Source organism: Penicillium soppii, assembly GCF_028829465.1.
Source record: "Penicillium soppii strain IBT 18220 chromosome Unknown utg000004l, whole genome shotgun sequence".
In the NCBI taxonomy this organism is placed as follows: Eukaryota; Fungi; Ascomycota; class Eurotiomycetes; order Eurotiales; family Aspergillaceae; genus Penicillium; species Penicillium soppii.
The window spans coordinates 1,257,155-1,278,713 of record NW_026643234.1 but is presented as its reverse complement, the minus strand read 5'-3'; the positions used below and the strand labels follow the sequence as shown (position 1 = coordinate 1,278,713).

Below are 21,559 nucleotides of genomic sequence, written 5' to 3'. Positions count from 1 at the left end.
CTCATAAATAGTTCCACTCTACTCACTTTCCAAGGTCCAACTGCTATGCAGATAGGTTGCTTCGTAATGGGGCTCGGATATAGGAAAACAAGGTATGTCTGTCCATTGTAATTGGGGCTGAACCTGCCAATGGCTCCCTCCTGAGCTTGTAAATTATGGTATGACTACAACCAATAACCTATAGAAAGCCTGGGAACAGCTGCGCCAGAGCTCACTGCCTTCATTGGCATTACCCAGAGAAAAATTGGCCCTTTTAGACCATAATTTCAACAAGCCTTGATATCGAGAGACAAGAACCACGACTGATAAAAGCCTAGAAGATCGACTCCAATAATCTCAGAGAAAGATGATTCAATTAAGATAGTCAAAAGGCGTTGTAGTTTTGCAGCTTCATCCAAGTTAGGGCTTGGCTGCTGGTCATGTGATAGCTTGCGGATGACTCTCGGGAGCCGCATCCTCTCATATTGCATCTCCATATTCTTTTACACTTGTTACGAAGAGACGGATCTTCGTCGCTCACCCTCGCTCCTGGGGATTTTCTCTCCCGATGGGTGGTTTCATCGCCGCTTCTCAAGACAGTGGAAGCTGTCAACACACGCGAATATGTCACCTCCGAGCGGCGCGGCCTCTTACAAAAAGAAAGATGGGACCTTAGCTATCTCCGCAGACGAGCGGTCGGTCTCATGGAGTCCGACCACTGCAGATGCAGCGAAAACTGTCACGATAACCGTGGCCAACATCACTAGTATGCAACCGTTTATTGATCGTCTTGCATCTCACTTCTAACGCTCGCGACCCACCAGATCTACAACAGACCCCGATCGGGAATCCCAAAGTCATGCTCAAAATCTTTGCCCAGGCCCCCGATGCTGCCCCAAATAGTGCTCCTGAATCATACACCTTCCAGTTTACGGCCGGCGCAGATGCCAGAACACAGGCCGATACCATCAAAGACACGCTCAGTGCGCGGGTCAATATGGCGAAGTCGGCCACCCCCTCGCAGACGCCGGCGCCTGGCGGGGGAAACGAAGGCGTATCGGCGGCGATGGCGCTCGCAAACGCCGTTACATCGGGCGGGACGGCGAAAGATCCCTTGGTCGAGGAGAAGAAGCTTCGGGAGAACGTGGAGCTGCAGCAGTCACTGCTGAGATCTGACTCCCATCTACAGAAGATGTTCTTCGAGGGCCTGCACACTAAACCGGAAGCATTGACTTCTCAGGCTTTTGTGTCCCAGTTCTGGTCAACACGGCTACATCTGCTGCGAGCTCACGCAATCGAGCAGGGCCAACTACGTGGTTCTTACAATGTGCTCTCCTCGCTTAAGCCCCGGGTGGAGGATAACGTGACGCGATTGAATATTAGCAAGGAGCAGATTCAGCTTATCTTTACACAACACCCGCTGGTCAAGCGTGTCTATGATGAGAATGTGCCGAAGCTAAGCGAGCAGCAGTTCTGGTCGCGGTTCTTTCAGAGTCGACTGTTTAAGAAATTGCGCGGAGAGCGGATATCCGAGGCTGATGCGACTGATGCCGTGCTGGATAAATACCTTCGGAACGATGAAGGTACTGCACCGAACAAGGAGACCAATATTCATCACTTTTTGGACTTGGCTGGTAATGAAGTGAATCACAGCCAGCGTCGTGGAAACCGACCGGATCTGGATATGAGGCCCTCCGGTGTGGACAAGGTTCCTATTATTCGGACGTTAAACAACCTCAGTGAAAAGATCATGGCCAATGTGGCGCCGTCCGATGGCGATATGAGTGCCCCCATAGGCCTCAACGAAGAAGCATGGAAAAAGCTGCAACTGCAGGATCTTCGCGGAGACGAGGAGCAGAGCCGGATTACCCTGAACATTCGTGATCAAAGTCGTTTCTTCACCCATGGCCAAGAGAGTGATCAGGCCAAACAGTTTGCCCAGCAAGACCCGGACCAACTTCTACAGACGCTCCGCGCAGAGATCGCGCAGAGCCTCCCATCGCACGGCAATACACAACTGGGCAAGCTGGTCGATCCTGGCGATGACGAAGACGAGGAGATGGAGGACGCACCTGCCAGTCGCCGACCCGTCGGATCCTCCGCGGCCCTCCACGATGCCTTTGCCCAGATCCTGGAAGCCCTGCGCGACCGCCGTGCCCAGATGAGCGAGGGAGTTGCATCCGAGACTCATGGGCTTTCAACGGCGCTGTTCGATCGGTTGACCTTGACGCACGCCACGACCACCGAGTTCCTGCACCAGTTCTGGCAGGCATTTCTGTCGGGTAACCCCGATCGAGCCGGAGAGGTCGCATCTCTCGCAGAGTCTCTCCAGCGAGCAGTGGAGCGCATCAAGGCTGTTGCGAATGATGCAGAAGCTGATCGTAAGGCCGAAGTTGACCGATTAAAGAAACACGCTCGGGAAGTGTACGAGAGTACCGGGCGAAAGCTCCGAGTCAACCTGGAAGGCGTGGAAGGAGGCCACAAGGTTGTGAATCAGCTTTTGGGGCCGACGCTCCATGCCTTGGAAGTCGCATCAAGTCGGTACCAGAAGGAATTGGCCGAACAAAATAGAGAAGCGGCCGCATCGGCTGTTTGAAAATTGGCCCTGACAATTCAGGCGTTGCGGAATGTAAATTACGATACCTCAGATTTTTAATTCACAAAGACATACAGAAACATACAGAGACAAGAAATCAAGTCCACATACGGAGTACCCTATGTAAATCTGTAGATCAAAATTATTACGTAGCCAAAAGTCGGCATGCCGAACTTCCCCGGACTTCGCAAACACACCTGCCAACTGGCCCCTCGACATCCCGCAACTGACTGCCCAGTCAACACCATAACCAGAACAAATCAACAAGAGGGGCCCAAGATGCTCACCTCCGGTCTTACCAATGCGCCCCTCACCAAAGCTCTCCTAATTTACACGATCGCCTCCTCCGTCGCGCTCTCAATCTTCGACATCAAATACCTCGTCGTTATCCAAGTCTCGCCTCATTTCTGGCCCTATGCCCAATTCTGGCGCGCGCTCGTATGGCAGGTCGTCGGCTTTGCCAATTCCACCGAGGCCCTCTTCGCCGCTATGCTAGTATACCACATGCGGGTTGTTGAACGCGCGTGGGGCAAGCGCAAGATGGCGGTTCGTATCTCTTCTTCTTTGCTTGTCTGCCCACAACTCCAAACAAAGATCGCGGAAGAGGATAATTATCTAGAAGCCGATTACTGATGTATAGCTATAGACCTTCCTGTTGACCACGTTGCCGTACACGACTCTCCTCCCTCCCCTCTTCCTCGCCCTCCTGCTCCGCCCTCTCTCCTTCAACAATCTAAACTACCTCCCCTCCGGCCCAACAGCCAGCCTCTTCGCCCTGCTGGCGCAGTACTACGTCACCATCCCGCACACCTTCCGGTACCGCATCGGGACGACGCCATCCGACAGCCCAGCCGACGCAGATCAGCAGCCCAAACCCCCACCACCGAGTCTCAGCCTTCTCCTCTCCGACAAATCAACCACCTACATCGTCGCTTCCCAGCTCGCCCTGTCCCAGTTCCCGGCCATGATCCTCCCGGCTGTGCTGGGGTGGATCGTTGGCGTGGCCTGGCGCGCGGAGCTACTACCGGGTCTTTCACCCGTTAGCTCTGGGTTCCGTGTTCCGGCTTGGATTGTTGGTGAGACGGAGCGGAGGACGGGGGCTGGGAATGATTCCGGTGAGAGGGAGAGGTATGAGGATTTGAGGCGGAGGTTGGAGGGGGAGGTTGCGTCGGCTTCAGGGTTGGAGGGAGCTAGTGGACAGGCTCAGAGACGGGGGAATGCAGGTGAGAGTGGTGGGTTTGTAGATAGATTGAGGGGTGCTTGGTAGGTGGAGCTTGCTGGCTTGTAGGATAGTGGGGGTTGGGTATATGTGCTATATGGTATAGATGTATGCAGGCAATTGATATGAAATGGACCTTTTGGTCGTGTCATTAAAGGCGTAATGAGACACTTATGGTGTCTATGGCATGTTGGAAAAGTATCCATGAGTGCTGTGCATAGAGTCTAAAATATCAAATAGCAACGCCATGTCATGAATCAATATTGAATATAGGACAGATCACCGCCCATTGCGACTTCGTCGCATGTTCTCCTTACATTCGTTGCAATACCATTTTACTAAGAGACGTTAGCAACCCTGACTTTTTTTGGGGTAAGATTAGAACATCAAACTTACCATTCTTTCCAGGTGGTTTCGTTAAACCGACACACGACAAATGGAACCATTCACGCGGGCAGGCATCATTATCGCAAGCAACCATCTCACCGAAGCTGACCTCGTTACAGTAGCAGTATCGTGGCTCACCCTCTTCATCTTCATCGTCACCCTCGTGGAGTGACTCATCGTCAGAAGGTATGATAGGCTGTGGGATAGGTTTCTTCTGCGTGCGTTTGGTAGACGCAGGGTCCTGACTTCGTGTAGGCCGCGCACGCTGACTGGGCTCTGCGAAGCCGGACAGAATGGGGGTTGATGTCTTGGAGTTGCGTCCCTTCGTTGTTTCGGCCTCGGCGGAACCGGCTTTCCTGTCAAGATCCTCGCGCTTGGAGCCCACTGGAACGGACGTCCTGGAATTAGAGTCTTCATACTCGCCACGATGTGCGTCCGGGTTGCCAATTTCGTTTTTAACGGGTCCTTCTCGGAGTGTAGATCTGGGATCAGCGATTTTGTCTGCGTGGGGAACGTGATTAATGAAAAGATCCGACGAGGGTAGTTGAAATGGCATACTGCTGTTGGGGCGGTTTGAAGCCGAGGATGATGGCCGTGCGCGTGCATTGCTCGCTACTCCCGCATTTTGCTGGGCTCGTGAAGATTGTGGCCTTGAAGTGTTTGGTCCTGGACTGGCGGCACCGCGCGGAGCATTGAATGTTCCAACCAATGGTGATGGAGCTAGGATGGGGGATCCGGCATTGGAGGCATTGGCCCTGGGGTAAAAGTTAGTTGAAGTCGACGTTGAGAGTTGGGAAGTTGTGGGGCCATACTTTTTGCGCGCAGCAGCAGTCGGGTTGGGAGCGCGAGAGCGCTTCTTCTCTGCAGGGTCTTTGTTTGCGACCCTCTGGCTAGTAGCACCACTGGCAGACCGTTCCATAGGAACACTGGTATCCACGGGCAGATGTGGTCGCTCCACCTTGCGACGCTTGGGTGCAACACTTGGGTCAGCGGTTTGATCTCCACCGCGTGTTTTACCGTTATTAGTCTTGCGCGCGCCTGATCCGCGGACCTCCTCATAGTCCGCATCGACATGAGCCCTACGTTGCTTCCGCGCCATGACAGCATCACGCCGCGCCTCGCTGCGGCTAGCGGCTTCGGCTTCGTGAAGGACGTGCGACAGATCCTGTCTATGGGCCACGGCTTCCCGGCGCGGACGCTCGTTGGTTGCTGCCTTTGCAGCACTCTTGTTGGAGTATGCCCAGTGGGTCAAACTGCCCAGACGAGCTTCCTCGCTGATCTCGCCTGCAATGTATGGGAAAACGGTATCCAAGCGGATGATCTGGCGGTCCAATTCCTCGTTCGCATTGGAGATTACGTGGTTTTTCTCATCGGCGGTCATCATCAAGTCTGAAAGGCTTTGTCGTACGCGATCAAAAAGAAGCCGACGACTTTTGCTCTCGGTAGTTTCGGGGGACTGCGGAAGCTCCTGGCGCAAACGAATAACCCATTAGTGACCAATCAAATGAGAAACTTTGTAACAAATCTTCGGGTTCTAACCTTGGGCAAAACATCCTCCCGAATCACACCCCCAGCGATAGGCGCCGGGTGGGGAGGGTGAGGAACTGGCTGTGACTCGGAAGAGAACTGGAGTAATTGGAGTAAATTTTCCTCGAGGGCCCACGCCTTCGCATCGACCTCCTTTAGCAGAGAATTGTGGCGACGAAATTCGCGCGGAAGAGCGGTGATAGCATCGGTGAAATGCGTGAGAGCAGGATAGAAGCCGTGGGGAACAGGTGTTGTAGAAGGAATTTCCGTTGTAGTAGAGCCTCGACCGAACGCGAAAGACGACCGTCCAATAGTTTTGGAGGTTCGAGACGGATTTGTTCGCGTTTGACGGGCTGACTGACGGCTTCCCTGGCCCTGAGGGTTCATGGCTGAGGATGAGACAGCGGACATTGTGAAGGGTAGAGTCGAGACTGGGAGCTGCGCCGTTTGGGGGGGGTTGATTGAAGTAAAGGTAGCCCAATTTTAGGGCAGAATAATGGTCTCTGGCAGATCAATGGTATTGTTCAGTGATCTGTAACCATGTACAAGAGTCAACCCCTCGTGTAGCAACGGAGTTTATCAATGCAGGAGCAACTACTGCCAGGAAGTTTGACTGCGGAGAAGAGCGATCAGATCAGGTGAGATTGCGGCCTGAGGCATAAAATTGCTGAATCATCCACATGGGTGATGTCACCTCAGGAACAGGCATTAAGGATATGCAAGGTTGGACGTGGTAGTTATTTCGTTACATTGCGCTGGAGAAAGTTGACTAGAATGTGTCTTAGATCTAAAATATGCTACGTTGGCCAAGAAAAAACAGCCATGTTTTCGCGCAAATGAACGATTCTTTGTATTTTACATATAAGGCGGATTCTAGGTATAGACGGGTCCCTCGTATCAGGAAATCCCAAAGATGGTTCCAACATAGGACCATGAACCCAGGACACGTTGAACACAAAGTCAATGAACACAGAGAAAAAAAAAGAGGTGGTACAAAAAGGATTAGACGCTAGGTTCTAGGAGAGCCGATGAATATAAGAAGCCCAACTTAATGCAAGTGTCAGTGCGAGACCGCGAAGTACATCAACGACCAGATGGCGAATCAGTTTGCGGAAGAGACATTTACTCGCCCTTGAGGCGCTCCTGGTGGACGGAGAAAGCATCCTCCAGGAACTCCTGCTCCTCCTTGAGGTGGACAGCCTTGAGACCAGTAGCGACGGAGGCGCTGCCGGCACGACCAGCGTACAGGACGTGGCGGCGGTTGTGGTGCTCGGTGGCGTTGAGCAAGCTCTCGATACGGGGCTGGGCGTAGGACCAGGCACCGGCATTGAGGGGCTCCTCCTGGCACCAGACGATGTTCTTGGCGTTGGGGTAGCTGTCAAGGTTCTCCTTGAGCTGAGCCCAGGGGAAGGGTGCAGCTGCTCAACACGGGTGATGGCGGTGTTGCGGATGCCGTTGGCCTCACGATGCTTGAGCAGGGCGGCGTAGACCTGACCAGAGCAGAGGACGACACGCTCGATCTTCTCAGGGGCATCGATGGCGGTACCGTGACCCTCATCGGGGATGATCCACTGGAAGTGAGAGTCACCGCTCAGTGCCTCGATATCAGAGCGGGCAATGGGGTGACGCAGCAGAGACTTGGAGAAGAAGATGACCAGAGGCTTGCGGAATTGGCGGTGAATCTGGCGACGGAGAATGTGGAACAGGTTGGCAGGAGTGGTCATGCAAGCAATCTGCATGTTGCAGTCCTGGTGCTGACGGTCGAGCTTGTCAGCCGAGGGGTACACGCGGGGCTCCTCGTTGCAAAGCTGGAGCCAGCGCTCCATGCGACCGGAAGAGTGCTCAGGACCCTGGCCATCGTAACCGTGGGGCAGAGAGACAACCAGACCGGAACGCTGGAGCCACTTGGATTCACCGGAGGCGATGAACTGATCAATGATACACTGAGCGTTGTTGGCGAAGTCACCGAACTGAGCCTCCCACATGACAAGGGCGTTGGGGGAGGTCAAAGAGTAACCGTACTCGAAGCCAAGACTAGAGAGATGATGTTAGTTTATCATTATTGCATACGAAGGTGGTTTTCATTTCAAAACTTACCAACCGAACTCACTCAGAGAGGAGTTAGAGATGACGAAGCTGCCCTGCTTATCACTGATGTTCTTGAGGGGAGTGTAGGTACGCTCGGTCTGTTGGTCGTGAAGGACGGCGTGACGCTGAGAGAAAGTACCACGCTCAACATCCTGACCGGAAACACGGACGTGGTAACCCTCCTCAACGAGGGAACCGAAGGCAAGAGCCTCGGCAGTAGCCCAGTCAATGTTCTTGCCCTCATCGACGGCCTTCTTACGGCCACTCAAGATACGCTTGAGGTTACGGTGGAGCTCGAAGCCCTCGGGGGTGCCAGAGCCACTGACCTTGTCAGCGATGTGCTTCAGGGACTTCTCGCCGACAGCGGTGGGCAAGTGAGGCAGGACCTCAGTAGCCAGTTCCTTAGGAGACTTGAAGTTATTCCAGGCGGAGGTGAGCCACTCCTTACCGGTGGGTTGGTAGTCCTTGCTGCGGTCGAAGCTGTCGCCGAGCATTCCCCAAACCCACTTCTTGTGCTCATCGATGTCCTCCTTGGTGAAGGTACCCTCGGTAATCAGCTTCTCCACGTACTTGTCAAGCTGAGCCTTCTGCTCGGCAATACGCTTGTACATGAGAGGCTGAGTGAATGAGGGCTGATCAGTCTCGTTGTGACCCTGCTTACGGTAGCAAACCATGTCGATGACAACGTCACGCTTGAACTCGGCACGCCAGTCAGCAGCGATCTGGCAGACGTAGTTGACAGCCTCAACATCATCAGCGTTCACGTGGAACACGGGAGCGTCGATGGACTTGGCAATATCGGAGCAGTAAGGGGTGGACCGAGAGTAACGGGGATCAGTGGTGAAACCGATCTGGTTGTTCACAACCAGGTGGATGGTACCACCGGTGGAGTAGGCTGGAAGAGAGTGGAATCCCATGGTCTCATAGACAACACCCTGAGCAGCGAAAGCAGCATCACCGTGGAGCAGAACACCCATAGCGGTGTCGTAGTTGGTCTCGTCATTGTTGTAGTGCTGGATGGCACGGGTCTTTCCGAGGACAACAGGGTCCTCAGCCTCAAGATGGGAGGGGTTGGCAACCAGAGAAAGCTGCACACGCTTGCCGGAGGGAGTAGGACGCTCGAAGTTCATACCCAAGTGGTACTTGACATCACCGGAACCCTCGTCGGAGGGCTCAGTGGAACCAGCAAATTCACTGAAGATGGACTCGTTGGGCTTACGGACGACGTTGGACAGAACGTTGAGACGACCACGGTGAGGCATACCGATGACGATGTCCTTGATGCCGTAGTCGACACTGCGGTCAATGAGGGCCTTCATACCGGGGACCAGGGTCTCACAACCCTCCAGACCGAAACGCTTGTCGTTGGGGAACTTGGTAGCGAGGAAAGACTCGAAGCTGGAAGACCAGATCAGACGGTCAAGGATGCGACGCTTGTCATCAACGGAGTAGTTGTAAGGCTGGGGAATTTCGAAGCGATCACGGATCCACTCGCAAGGCTTGCGGTCGGGAATGTGAATATACTCAACACCGTAGGAGCCGCAGTAGATCTTCTCGCATGCGTCAATGATCTCGCGGAGAGTCATCTTCTTGCGGCTGTCGGTGATGAAGCGAGGCAAGATACCGGGTCCAAGAGCGAACTCCTGGTCCAGATCACGCTCAGTGAAGCCGTAGTGGTCGAGCTCAAGCTCCTTGGGCTTGTCGTAGCCAAAGGCCTCAGCCTCTCCGCGGATGCCGAGAGGGTCGATCTTGGCCTTGTGGTGACCACGGGCCTGGTAGGCGCGGCAGAGCAACTGAACCTTCAAGTGATTTGTCACGTCCGCACCTGCGGCGAGACCCGCACCGGGCATGTCTTGAGGGACACCACCGGTAGGGGTAGGGACAAGGGTGGGAGGAGGAGTGAATGCCTGGGAGATGGGCATGTTGCCTTCCTCCATGTTCTTGAAATAAGTCTGCCACGAGATGTGAACACTCGAGGCGTCGTTCTTCCAAGCCAGGTACATCTCATCAACGTAGTTGGCGGTGTTTCCAGAGAGGAAAGAGTCGTTGGGGTCCTATCCAAGTAAAAGCGAAAATGCGCCGTCACGTTAGTCGAATGCCCAATTTTTTTTTCTTTCTTCTTTTTCATTATCGGGAACCCGGATCGGATCGCTACCGATCATGAGGTTGTTGTTGCTTACCACTCCCTGAGTTGTACCCTCTGAAGGGGCCGCGTAGGATCGGGCGCCGTTGAAAGCACGGTCGACGACAGCAAGAGGCCGACGGGCAGTCATGCTGAAGCCGGAAGGTTTTGAGGCGCTACGAGCACTCGTAGCGAGGTGAATGGAGCGCCGACATGTTGAAGAGGTCGCACCGCGCAGCATGCCGCTGTGGGTGGCCTTCAAGGCAGTATTTCTAAACATTGCGGGATTTTTCTAGGATCAAGGCCCAATGAAATTCGGTTCGATTAAGAAGAAATGGGGATGGGATAGGAGGTATGCGCAAATCTGTAAACCAAATCGGACGTCAAAAGAGTCGAGTTTGCTATGATCTATAATGTCAGCCTGATATTGCCAGGTTGTCATGTCGAATTCTGCCGAGGAAACCGGAGGAAAGGATTAGGCTGGGCGTTAAGTACACGTACGAATTAAATGACGAAGCAGGTGTCGACTAGTTTTGCCGTAGCACCTGTATAGAATCGGAACACATCAGAGAGCTAAAACGCTCTAGATGGGAAAAAAATGTGGGGAGAGGAGAGTTGAAGATGCGAGAGAAGAGCGCGAAAGGAAAGCTGCCGAGAATGACGGTTCTCACGGCAAGGAATTGTGAGGCTGGTGCGCTTAGGTCATCCCGAGTCACCCGCCTTGGAAGTGCCCGAATGAGCCACAATGCGCCACACTATTCATAGCCCCGGCTAAGGATTTCGGCCATTTCGGGATTTCTCGGTCCAACTCCCTTCTTATTATTCATAGATGTCTGAGATTTTAAGGTGAGGTATTTAAAGATATTTTGAGGTGTCTGGGTTGTGCTATATACGAAGATTTTGATTAAATTAACACACAGTAGGGGTCAGCCACTCAATAAAGCAAACACATTTTAATACATCTTGGAAAGAAAAAAGACAGTCATCGGGTAGGTAATCATGACATCGTGACAATGCGAAGTCGCCGTATAAAGAAGGTACATATGCCAAACATGCAAAAAGATAATCATACCCAAGAAAATAAAGGAGGTCACCTTACTATGGAACTTTGAATCGCTCGGTTTCAACGACCGGCACTTCACCCTGATCTTCTGTGAGAGCTGTCGGTCCAATCATTCTGTTGATCGGGAGATCGACAGGTTGTCCCGGCAGTGGAGAAGCTGCAGTTCGTGGGTGGCAGTCGTCATGGAAATAACCGACACTGGTAGGCCCTTCATCGGGAATGAAAGGGCTCACTTCGGCACCAGTGAAGCTTGTGCGGTGGGAGGGCGAGAGGGTATGGGGTGGTGGACTGCCTGCACTGCTGCGCAGACTACCATTGCTTCCACCCCAAGCTCCACGCCGAAGCTTCATAAGCGCAGACAGCGACATCTCATCGTCGAGATTCCCCATGTCGACTAGCTGAGCCAGCCCCGGGCTCGCCAAGGCTGAATTGGGGTGGGTAGTTCCATGGGCCTTGAGTGAAATCATGGAGTTGCGTGTGCTCCACTCACTTCGTTCAGTGATGGGTGTCAGACTGGGCTCCTGGAACTTTCCCCGACTACTGTGGTTCCGCGTGATGCCCTCGGCACGTCGAGGACCAAAGTATCCACCATTGGTCAGCTCAGAGCTATCACTGCCATCTGCTTGCGCGTAGAAGCCGAACTCTTGGCCGTAGAAGCCGTCGTCGTCGTTCTCAAGGGCTTCTGCATTGGCGGCAGCAACGATGGCGTCGTCGAAGTACGAATCATCGAAGTCATCATAGATGCGGTCATCCAAGACGTCTTCGAAAGCCATGTAATCTACAGGCTGGTTGGTGCGGCTTTCATCAGAGATGAGACCCGGTTGTGAGTCTACCGTTTGTGATGTCTGGCCTACACTTTCTTGTCCCTGGGATCTTTCACTCGTGCTAAAGGTGCGGTCAAAGCGGCCCCCATGAGAGGAGGATTCATTGGCCGCAAAAGCTAAGGCATTGTGCAAAAGATCTAAATTTTGCTCTGTGAGCACACCTCCATGAGCCCGGGCAGGGCCCATGTTTGGTATTGGCTCACCAAGGGGACCACGTTTGACCGAGCCAGGAACTCGATAGTCACTGGCCATACTAGGCATATGCTTCAAACCGTGGTCCCCAGTCTCTGCCACAAAGCTTTCCTTCCCTGGAGAGTATTCACCACCGCTAGGGGTGGCAACATTGTTCGCTGGTGCTGGTGCTGTTTCTGGTGGTGCCGTAGGGGCACCCACCGATTTGCGTTCGTATAAATGGCTGGTTTCATCATCAAATATAGACTCATCGAATCCTCCATCTTGGTTGTCGACATCGAGATCTCCGAAGTCGCCGTCGTCGAAGTAAAGGTCATCGTCGTCGTCGTCGAGGATTTGTGACTGTTGACTAGTGGTATTTGGTAGGTGGGGTATTGCAACATCAGGCCTAGTGAAGGGAGGGAGTTGCTCCTGGTTCAGATGCCTCGGCCCCGGTTCTTGGTGCGAAGTGTCTTCCAACTGTGTGGTTTCGTAGTTATGAGGGACAAAGCACGAATTATTCGTTGACTTTGGTGGTGCAGGGGCAATCGGGCTCGCAACCACGGGCGACAATGCCGGGATAGCCCATGCCTTCATCGCGTGGATATCGCGTGAAACGGAGAAGTCGTCGTAGTCATCATCGTCATCGGCATCGACATTGACTCCCGGAATCTGTTCTTCCAGTCCATCTAGGTCGTCCAGCATATCATTGTCGAAGTCATCATCGAAATCATCGAAATATCCATCTTCGATTTTGCGAGAGGCTTCCTTGGCTTTGTGCTTTTCCTCCAGCATTTTTTCTTGGGTGGAGGATTCCACTCCACTCATGTCAAAGCTGAATCGTGAGGCATTGCTTTTGAGATGCCTTGGCAGGCCCGAGGGATTGAAGGGAACGTGGGGAATAGTATCTTGGTCTTGAGGATGTTCGGGATGTGCGTGAGGGGTTGCTTGTGGTGGATTTGCAGGAGGAGCCTCCACTGCTTCAGGTCCAAGCTGCTCTGAAATCTCACTGGTTTTTTCAGGTAAATGGGAGGGTAAGTTCCTGGCAAACACCGGTAGTGATTGATCATACCCAGACTGGGGCTGACCCGTCAATAGTGAAGACTGGAGATAACCCTTGTTTTCAACTTGCAGAACATTTTGGTCCTCGAAATGTTCTTTGAACACAGGCGAATGGTCACTATGTCGTTTGTTCTGATCATTATTCCAGCGAGCCCCTTGGGGCTGACTGGGAATTTGTGACGGCGAGGCATTCTGCGCATTGGTATCTTGCTGTGTAAAGGAAATATTGCGGCGGGGCCGGGGTGCTGAGAAGTCATGAATAATTTTGCCACGAATTCTGGGGTCATAATCATCTGGCATAGCTGGAATGTTGCGGTTCGTGATTTTGACCTCTTCTGCTCGCGCGCTAACAACCTGTGCGGATCGTCTGCGTGCAAGGAGGGTAATCGGATTTAAGAGATGAAGCATTGCCTTTCCCGACTTGTGATGCGGTTGCTCTCCTGACACATCGCGATCTCCGGCGCGCTTGATGGTTGCGCTGCTATCCTCCCTAAAATCTTTCTGCGGCATGCTTTGTTTATCCGCTGGGGAGTCATCCGGCGAGGTTTTAAACCGGAAATGACCCGAGCCTGCTGCCGCAGTTGGTGATCGTTTCTGCTTGCCAAAAGAGCGTCGGAAAGGCGAACTCGGTTTAGAATTCGACTCCCCGTCTCCTTGATCAGATCGTAGACCCGTAACAGACAGTTGTGAATTATTCGATTGGGATGTGAACTGTTCGTCCTCGCAGTCGCCAGGGCTCGAATGAGGGCGGTTGGCTCTTTCAGGTCCCCGAGACGGCACGGCGAGAGTGAGCGAGGAGGATAGAGGCGCTGCTGATGAACTGATGTTCAGCTTCGAAGTGTCAATCGCGAGCGGCGACTCGGCCCAGGGAGGAGGACCATCGTGTGAGGGGCGACCGTCGAAGGTAGTGGTGAGAGTCGGGGTATCTGCAATCTCCGGAAGCTGTGGGGGATTGCTTATCGGACTTCCATTCGTCCCTTTCGCAAATGTCGAGGGCGCGGCCAATGTAGCTGGTGATGCGGACGAACGCCGATGATCTCGGCGCCAGTAGGAAAAGACGGTAGATGGAGGCATTTTTTTCTTTGGCACTGCTCAGTGACCCCCACGGCGCCAGTAAAAGCCGTGAAGATTAACAGGGGGCGTGGTGGTCCATTGCAGATCTCAACAACTGCTGAGGGGTGTCGATAAAGAGGTGGCCCGTCTCACATACCAGAGACAACAGGACCGTGAGGCTGCAAAAACCCACTTTGAACTTCAATGTTTTTGTAAGAGCCTATATCCAATTTGACTTTAAATGATAAGTGAGAATTTAATATTTCAATCAGCGAAGACCAAAATGGAGGAGGTAACGCGCGGCTAAAGGTGTGGTTACACTCTCCGCCTCGTGGGTAGTAGGTAGTACTTGGGCCCATCTACAATTATTGCGTCACATTCCACTTGAAGAATTCAAAATTTGATCTGTCTTCTCTGAAAATATTGTAATTATTTCTATAAATCGTACAGTTAATCTACATTGATATCGCTCAAATCAAAATCGCACGCTCGAAACTACCTTATGCTATGCAAAAAACAAAGTAAAAATAAAACAAAACAAAAAAGGCAAATTATAAAGTAGATGAGATCCAGCATTTCAACGGATGCTCTGCCTCCATCGGTCAATCACGTCGGGTGGAAGTTGGGCAACTGGTTGATGAGGCATGTTAGGGGCATATCCGATACTATTCATGCCCATCATCGCAGGGTTGTTGGCAAAGCCGGACGTCTGCATCATTGGGTTTCCATATTGTTGTGCCATCGGGTATCCAGCTGCCATCGGGTATCCTGGATTTGTGGGAAATTGTTGCATAGACATCCGATTCCCGTATTGAGACATGGTAGCAGGCCGCTGACCCAAGACATCATGTGATGACTGACGAGCAAGATGGGAGGGACGACCTTGGGTCAGTGCAGCCATACTTCTTCGTACTCGCGGCTGCGCCGGTGGAGCGAGCTGAGCAGTCGTAGCCTCTTTCTGGAGACGGCTGCGACGCTGTGCGAGTGTCTCCTCCTCGTTGGTTTCTTGGGTTTCTTGGGCTTCTTTAGGTGCAATGCCGGCCCGAGTATCAATTTCAGCCATTAACTCGCTGGCGAACCTGCTTTCTGAGCGGTTGTGTCCCTTCAATCGTTGTAGGCGCTCGGCCAGAGTCTCAATTTCATCTCCGCTCTCAGCAGCTGGTTCCGAGGCTGGCTCTGAGGAACGCGCATACATTGTGATAGGGCGTGGGTCCGGTTGGGGAATTGGTTCGCCCCGAAGCCTAGCTCGGCGCTCGGCCAGTGTCTCGTTTTCCTCCTGTTGCCGCTTCTCCATCAATCCCAGGGGTCGATTTTCGATGGTTTTATTAGGGTACAGCATGCCCAGAGGGACGTCTTCGTCTTCCTCCCGGTTTTCCCATGCCAGTGCGACAGGTCGTTGACGCCGCTTGTCGCTCTGTCGCTGGGCTTTTTCATCCATCTGTAGCAAGGTAGTCTGCATCCCTGGGTAAGCCATGGGAACTGCCGTACGACGTCGGTGCTTCAACTCATGCTTGCGCAACTCGAGTTCGGCAAGTAACGTATTTGGCGGGCTAACGTAATCCAACTCCTCATCTTCCTCGTCGTCTTCATCTTCATCTTCATCTTCGTCGTCGAGGGACTGCCCATCGCTCTCTGACCCAGTGCTCCTGGAATCATGGCCAGGCTCACCATGTTCATGCTCAGCGTCGTGCTCGCTGTGCGCTCTATTCATATCATGCTCAGCTTCCGGTCCATGGTTCACAGTAGTAGTGTTTTCATGTTCTTCCGCATTGCTGGTGCTGTGAGGCTGACCCATAGTGGCTCGCGAAAAACGGTTTGCCGTTTTCCCGGTCAAGTCTTTTGACAGGGCCTTGCGTTTAGATTTGTAGACTTGTGCGCCAATATGGCCAGCGTAAGGGTGATCAGTGAAAGCCGAGACGGGCGCATTGGCAGATGCGTCCAAGATGCTCTCTAGTGTTGCGACTGCGGAGTTTTGTTTAATTTCAACTTGAAGCGATGAGCTCGGCTGATCAAAGAACACACTTGCGCGCAAATGCGGTGGTACTGTGGATTTGCTGTTATTCTTTTGGCTGTTGCTCGGGCTTTGTTGCTCAGCGCTGGGAGCGACTGCGGTGGATTTTCTATCCTCAGCGGCGATAGCACTGGCAAGTTGCGTGCGACGCTTCTCTCTGTCGACGTTTGTTCTGTGTGACAGTTTGGGGGGAAGATTCAGCATGCGGGGGACAGGCGCGGGATAGAACACCATGTTCTCTCCCGCTTGCGGCTGTTTGTATGATTCCTGATTGCGGGCAAGCGGCGGTCGATCCAGGGGGACTTGTTGTCGTCGGCCAGGTTCGGCGCGCTCCAACGGTGCAAAATGAACGCCATCGAAATCAGTGAACAAGGTTCGCGCCTGCTGGTAGGTATCGCCCGATGCGACCGAGGCTCGTCGCTCCAACTCCGCGTCCGTGGGGACATTTTGTGGAACATAGTGATCGTAGTAGTAGTCGCTTTGAGCATTGAAAAGGGGTTGTGGCGGTGGTAAATTAGGGAGCCCCGGGATTTCGTCGATTTCTTGCTGATATTCATCATGGGCCGGCTCCGAGAGTTGAGCCAAACGCGATCCCGATACGGATCGCAGGCGCGCAGGGGACACATTCGATCCGTGGGCGGAGGAGATTGTACCCGTCGGCGAGAATGCACCATTCCGGAGAATAATTGAATTTGACGCGGAACTGCAGGAGCGCTGCTTTTGTTCCTGGTCCATGCGACGAATCTCGCTCCCAATGTCCGCCGAGCACGAGCTCAACTGTTCCGCACTCTGTTCCAATCGTTCAACATTTCCAACGTAGGCTCCTTGGATAGACTGCAAATCTGGAATAGGGTGGCTGAGAGGTACGGGAACCTCGCTGCATGCGCTGTGGAGTGGCGGTTCGGGGGAGGAATGTTGTCGCGCGACAGCCGTGTTGAGTGGAGGAATGCGGCGGAGGCTATCGGATCGCTTTTCGGGGGAAGGATCGGCGTCATAATCATCGTCCTCCACCACATCATAGCTGGTCGAAGTCATAGAGCGGATCATGGACCCCAGTTGGCCGAAACTGGGGTTTGGGGTGATTTTGGCGGTTTCTAGATGGTTTCCTCCTCCAATGTGATCAGTATCAAGTGGTAATTGCTCAAACGCATGTCCGACGGGCGAGGGGCTGCGTGATGCAGAAGCGGAAGAGTTCGAAGCCACCTCGTGGTCGATCTGAGCGACGGCGTTGTACGCCATGATATAGCTAGTCACCGACTATCCATCCAGTCCAGTTCGAATTGGGCAGTATCGGGATCAAATGGTACTCGAAGTGACAGGGGTGAGAGACAAAGAAAACAAATTATGGAGGGATGCAGGGACAAGAAAGCAAAACATGGGAAAGATGGGAAAAGGAACTGGATAAGTCCTCGTGTCACCTGCGGCTAATTTTGGAAGTTTGACCACCCCAAGTAGTGGAATGCCTGAAATTAATCTGAAATCTAATAACTAATTAGATATATACCGAGTAGTTAGGGAGTGCTTCGTACTAAAAAATTATTATTAGTCCGAAAAAAATATTAATAAAACAAGGAAGTAAAAAAAGAATTACGCCACATAGGGGGGCCTCTGCGTCTCTCAATGTCTCGGACCCAGTTAACTACCCTGGTCTGTATAGTATTATTCGCCTTCTCCACTCCGTTCTAGAGGTCTTGGCATTAGGGGACATATCTACGGAGTACGGTGTATACTACTCCTTCTTTTATCTCTCCCCAGACATCAAAAGTTGACTATCTTCTTCTCCAATTGCCTTACTGCCTTACTGCAATTACTGCAGGCTTCCCGGCAACGTGCATAATAAAGCAACCCAGAAAGGCAATACCAATGTCTGACCACGTACTTCACTATCCCGAGCCAATCAAAGCGTAAATAGATATCGTCTTATAGAGCTACGACTCTTCTCCAGTTTGCCTTGCATACATCTGACCAATGAAAAATATATCGTTCAAGACTCGATACTCGAAATTGGTCGCATGACCTGGACATGAATCCGACCTGGGGGCCATCTGCAGGTAGCCGGCACGAACTAACCTAATAGCCTTACATTTAACTATACATCGACCTTTTTAAGTATGCTTTTTTTGTCTCACTCGTGACAAAAGATTGGCCCATTACAATGTCTTGTTCGACTCAATCCTCTTGAAGTGATCGGGCTCACTAAACATTTCTCGCCATGCTACTCACAGTGCAGCCATTCATTTTCCCTGGGGCAATGATTTGCAATTGCCTCAAAGCCCCTTCGGATAGGCTTGATTGATTGACTTAGGGGGAGATGCCCCTGGTTTTCATAGATATGTTGGATCGAACTGACCATTTCAATGGCAAAGGATATAATGATGTTGGGCAATAGATAGGGTATAGGGGACCACTTGTGTCTTCTTTTTATCATCTTTCCCTATGCCCCCTAGACTTCTTTCTAGTTTTTCTTGTTTTAAAAATTTTTGCCTTTCCTATGAATGCCAATCGACTACTTACTTTCGGGTACTGATGGTGCTCCGCCAGTTCAGTACAAGCTATATATTCGTTGTGTCATCTTGATGAAATGCGAGAGAAAAAGCAGGTCTAGGTAGCTTCTTTCATTCTCGTTATTCTTCTTATAGTAATGCCTGCCTTATGACTAACTTAGCGTGATCGATTTCATAGACCGTGAAAACAAGCTTATTTTAAGTTTCGCTACTGATATTACCTATTATGATTAAATGTTGTCTCCCACTACAACTTTCATGCATCGTTCACTTGATGCCTTGGCAATTCGCTCCAGTTCAATGACGGAACCATTCCGGCTGACGCACTAATCTGCTCAAATGAGACGCAAGGCTTCGGTCTTCGAGGATTGCTTGATGACAAGGACACTTTTTGGCTGTCCACTGTGTCATAAACTATATCGCAACCCGGCCTAGTGAGCATTTTTATACAGGATTTCACATCCAAATTACAAAAGGCCAATATATCGACCCTGGAACATATTGCACTGAAGACTGTTTGGAGATCGAAAGGTCTCATGTGACCAGACCTCCTTTTCTAGCTAGCTCTTGTCTCCCTTTCTCTTTTCCCCCCAGCTTTTAGTCCAGGAAACATAGTTATTTGCTCTCCTCCTCAACAAGTCACTCATTCAGAAGTTATGTCAGGTATAAGCTTCATTCCAAACATCAAATCCAACGATTGACTAATTCTCAGACCCTGAAACGAGTACTCCTCTTCGAGTGGGACTTGTCCTATTCCCGGGCTTCCAGGCTCTCGACGTATTCGGCCCATTAAGCTGCCTGAACTATCTCTCGCGGAGTCACAACATGACTCTAGCACTTTTATCATCAACCCTTGAGCCAGTGACAACGAGATCGCCAAAATCACCCGAAGCCCTGGGTCAAAGCGTGGTACCGACACACACCTTTGCAACAGCTCCATCTCTCGATGTATTACTTGTCCCAGGAGGTCTCGGTACGCGGGGCTCAAGCCCTGTGATTGAAGGAGCAATCACTTTTATTCGAGATGTCTATCCTACGCTACAGTATCTGATAACGGTATGCACTGGCTCTGGACTCGCTGCTAGAGCAGGTGTGCTGGAGGGGAGACGAGCGACGACCAACAAAAAGGCGTGGCAAGAGACCACGGTATTGGGGGTAAATGTTGAATGGGTCCGTCGAGCTCGATGGGTAGTGGATGGCAACATCTGGTCTTCTTCTGGGGTGACTGCTGGTATCGATGTCACTCTTGCTTGGATTGAGAAGCTTTACGGTAGCGATGTGGCAGGAGAGATCGCAGATGGGCTGGAATACATTCGGCATGAGAACCAAAATGATGATCCATTTGCTTAATTGCATGAGGTTGGCAGGCACCAATATTACATGTGTAGTTCCGTCATGGAATCCAACAATGTTCATTCTATCTGAGAGTTTGGACGCCTCTACAAAATAATTTGAAGGTTGTATCAAGTAAACAGTTCCCTTCTTAGGTTCAAATCTTCTTTCTCAGTTGCTTTCTTCCTCCCTTCTTCCTCACACCCACAAAACATCTAGTATGTCCCTCTTTCTCTTTTCTATCATCGTCTGTCATCCCTTTACAGTATCTTCATATCATCTCAACGGTGCTTGTTCGACCAGCACATTTCACTTGCAGGATCTAGTCTACGGAGTGAGCAATCACACAATGCCTGGAGGCGGTAGAATGAATTGATAGTACATCTGGCTGACTTCTCTCTTACTTCCAGTTCTTATCTGGTTTTAATGGTCATTCACTTTCCAACTCTTTTCACCTCGGATACTTATCTGATAATTTCCACAATGACCACCTGCCCCAGAAGGAGCAGCTAGCGCAGGCCTATAGGGCTCTGCAGTCTACCGTGGAGGTACAGGCTCGTATCGACGCCGAAATCACGACTGTGGCGCAACCAGGAGGTGTTTCCACCATAGTCGTGTGAGCTCTTAAGTCTAGCTCTTATTACCAGCAGCTACTGATCTTTACTAGTAACAGGAAGGTTTGTGACTGCCATAACCATGGAGATGACAACCGATTCAACAAGTTTAAGAAGACCGGCCCAATTGTGAGCCCGATCTTCAAGTTTCGTTTCATTTTGTTACATAGTACTCACATTTGCTGGCAAGGTGATGGGGCGGTGCTTTTCTAAATACCCTTTCTGCAATTACTCTCCGTGAGCTTCTGTTTCTTTGGGTCTTTAAATCATCTGCACTTACTTATGATCTCGACTAGAGGCAATTCTTCTCGCAAGCCTTTCGTTTGGCACCACTCAGGCGGGACTCTGCGTAAGCACATCATCATCCGCCATTGTGTGAGGATTTTCCTAAGTGTTCGATATAGACGGCATGTTCTGACTTTAACAGGGAAAGCCTGGTTTCGAAGGAATGTGGGTGGTATCCGCTGAGGTTATCACCCGGAACAATCTCCTGTAAGTTCTTCCTAGGCTCTATGGGCCGTTACCAGTCTTACCAATCGGTTGCTAACCTCCACAGAACCACTAATTTTTGCGTCCCGGATCCCGATTTCGTTGATATCAAACCGGAGGACGCAAACGAGTGGACTGACATCTCGGACTCTGAGTAGAAGGATGATGTCCAGGCCCTTTGGCCCAAGGAGGGGGATCAAAGGTCATCTGCCATCCACAGAAACTATGGAGGTGAGTAGGTCTTCACCGAATTTCGCCATGAACCATTTCTAATTATTTGCAGGTAAACAGCTTATCTTTTCGGCTACAATTTCAATGGTGGCTTTCATGAGTCAGGCTTTTTACCCAGTTTTCGGACCGACTGTTTATATAGTCGGATTCTTGCCATAAATGCTACCACTGCTAATTTTCCAATAAAAACCATTGTAATTTATGAAAGTAGAAATTTGAAAAACTAGTGAAGACGTCAAAGCAACTTAAGCTGCCGTTATCCCCGCTTATTTCCGATCTCCTTACAC

General features: G+C 51.5%; 8 protein-coding genes across 8 annotated transcripts; 4 read left to right on the top strand and 4 right to left on the bottom strand.

Annotated features, from left to right (window-relative positions):
* Positions 1 to 603: 603 nt before the first annotated feature.
* On the top strand, positions 604 to 2,575 carry N7529_003895 (TFIIH subunit TFB1 family protein; the record flags this gene model as incomplete). The annotated part of the gene is made up of 2 exons (XM_057239422.1): positions 604 to 745; positions 804 to 2,575. The coding sequence occupies 2 exons, from the start codon at positions 604 to 606 to the stop codon at positions 2,573 to 2,575; spliced, it is 1,914 nt and encodes a 637-aa protein (XP_057098717.1).
* A 279-nt stretch (positions 2,576 to 2,854) lies between these two features.
* On the top strand, positions 2,855 to 3,842 carry dscB (the record flags this gene model as incomplete). Its single annotated transcript, XM_057239421.1, has 2 exons — positions 2,855 to 3,121; positions 3,222 to 3,842. 2 exons carry the CDS (start codon positions 2,855 to 2,857, stop codon positions 3,840 to 3,842), a joined length of 888 nt encoding a protein of 295 aa, XP_057098716.1.
* Positions 3,843 to 4,073: 231 nt separating this feature from the next.
* On the bottom strand, positions 4,074 to 6,119 carry N7529_003893 (putative PHD finger domain protein (Ing1); the record flags this gene model as incomplete). The annotated part of the gene is made up of 4 exons (XM_057239420.1): positions 4,074 to 4,132; positions 4,191 to 4,936; positions 4,994 to 5,649; positions 5,721 to 6,119. The coding sequence occupies 4 exons, from the start codon at positions 6,117 to 6,119 to the stop codon at positions 4,074 to 4,076; spliced, it is 1,860 nt and encodes a 619-aa protein (XP_057098715.1).
* Positions 6,120 to 6,830: 711 nt separating this feature from the next.
* kgd1 (alpha-ketoglutarate dehydrogenase KGD1) lies at positions 6,831 to 10,198 on the bottom strand (the record flags this gene model as incomplete). The annotated part of the gene is made up of 4 exons (XM_057239419.1): positions 6,831 to 7,126; positions 7,174 to 7,742; positions 7,806 to 9,850; positions 9,977 to 10,198. 4 exons carry the CDS (start codon positions 10,196 to 10,198, stop codon positions 6,831 to 6,833), a joined length of 3,132 nt encoding a protein of 1,043 aa, XP_057098714.1.
* Positions 10,199 to 11,016: 818 nt separating this feature from the next.
* N7529_003891 (uncharacterized protein) lies at positions 11,017 to 14,112 on the bottom strand (the record flags this gene model as incomplete). Its single annotated transcript, XM_057239418.1, has 1 exon — positions 11,017 to 14,112. The coding sequence occupies one exon, from the start codon at positions 14,110 to 14,112 to the stop codon at positions 11,017 to 11,019; it is 3,096 nt and encodes a 1,031-aa protein (XP_057098713.1).
* Positions 14,113 to 14,668: 556 nt separating this feature from the next.
* Positions 14,669 to 17,341, bottom strand: N7529_003890 (uncharacterized protein; the record flags this gene model as incomplete). The annotated part of the gene is made up of 1 exon (XM_057239417.1): positions 14,669 to 17,341. The coding sequence occupies one exon, from the start codon at positions 17,339 to 17,341 to the stop codon at positions 14,669 to 14,671; it is 2,673 nt and encodes an 890-aa protein (XP_057098712.1).
* A 2,090-nt stretch (positions 17,342 to 19,431) lies between these two features.
* N7529_003889 (DJ-1/PfpI family protein) lies at positions 19,432 to 19,956 on the top strand (the record flags this gene model as incomplete). The annotated part of the gene is made up of 1 exon (XM_057239416.1): positions 19,432 to 19,956. One exon carries the CDS (start codon positions 19,432 to 19,434, stop codon positions 19,954 to 19,956), a length of 525 nt encoding a protein of 174 aa, XP_057098711.1.
* Positions 19,957 to 20,158: 202 nt separating this feature from the next.
* On the top strand, positions 20,159 to 21,199 carry N7529_003888 (uncharacterized protein; the record flags this gene model as incomplete). Its single annotated transcript, XM_057239415.1, has 5 exons — positions 20,159 to 20,272; positions 20,439 to 20,554; positions 20,606 to 20,681; positions 20,980 to 21,044; positions 21,109 to 21,199. 5 exons carry the CDS (start codon positions 20,159 to 20,161, stop codon positions 21,197 to 21,199), a joined length of 462 nt encoding a protein of 153 aa, XP_057098710.1.
* Between the last annotated feature and the right edge of the window lie 360 nt (positions 21,200 to 21,559).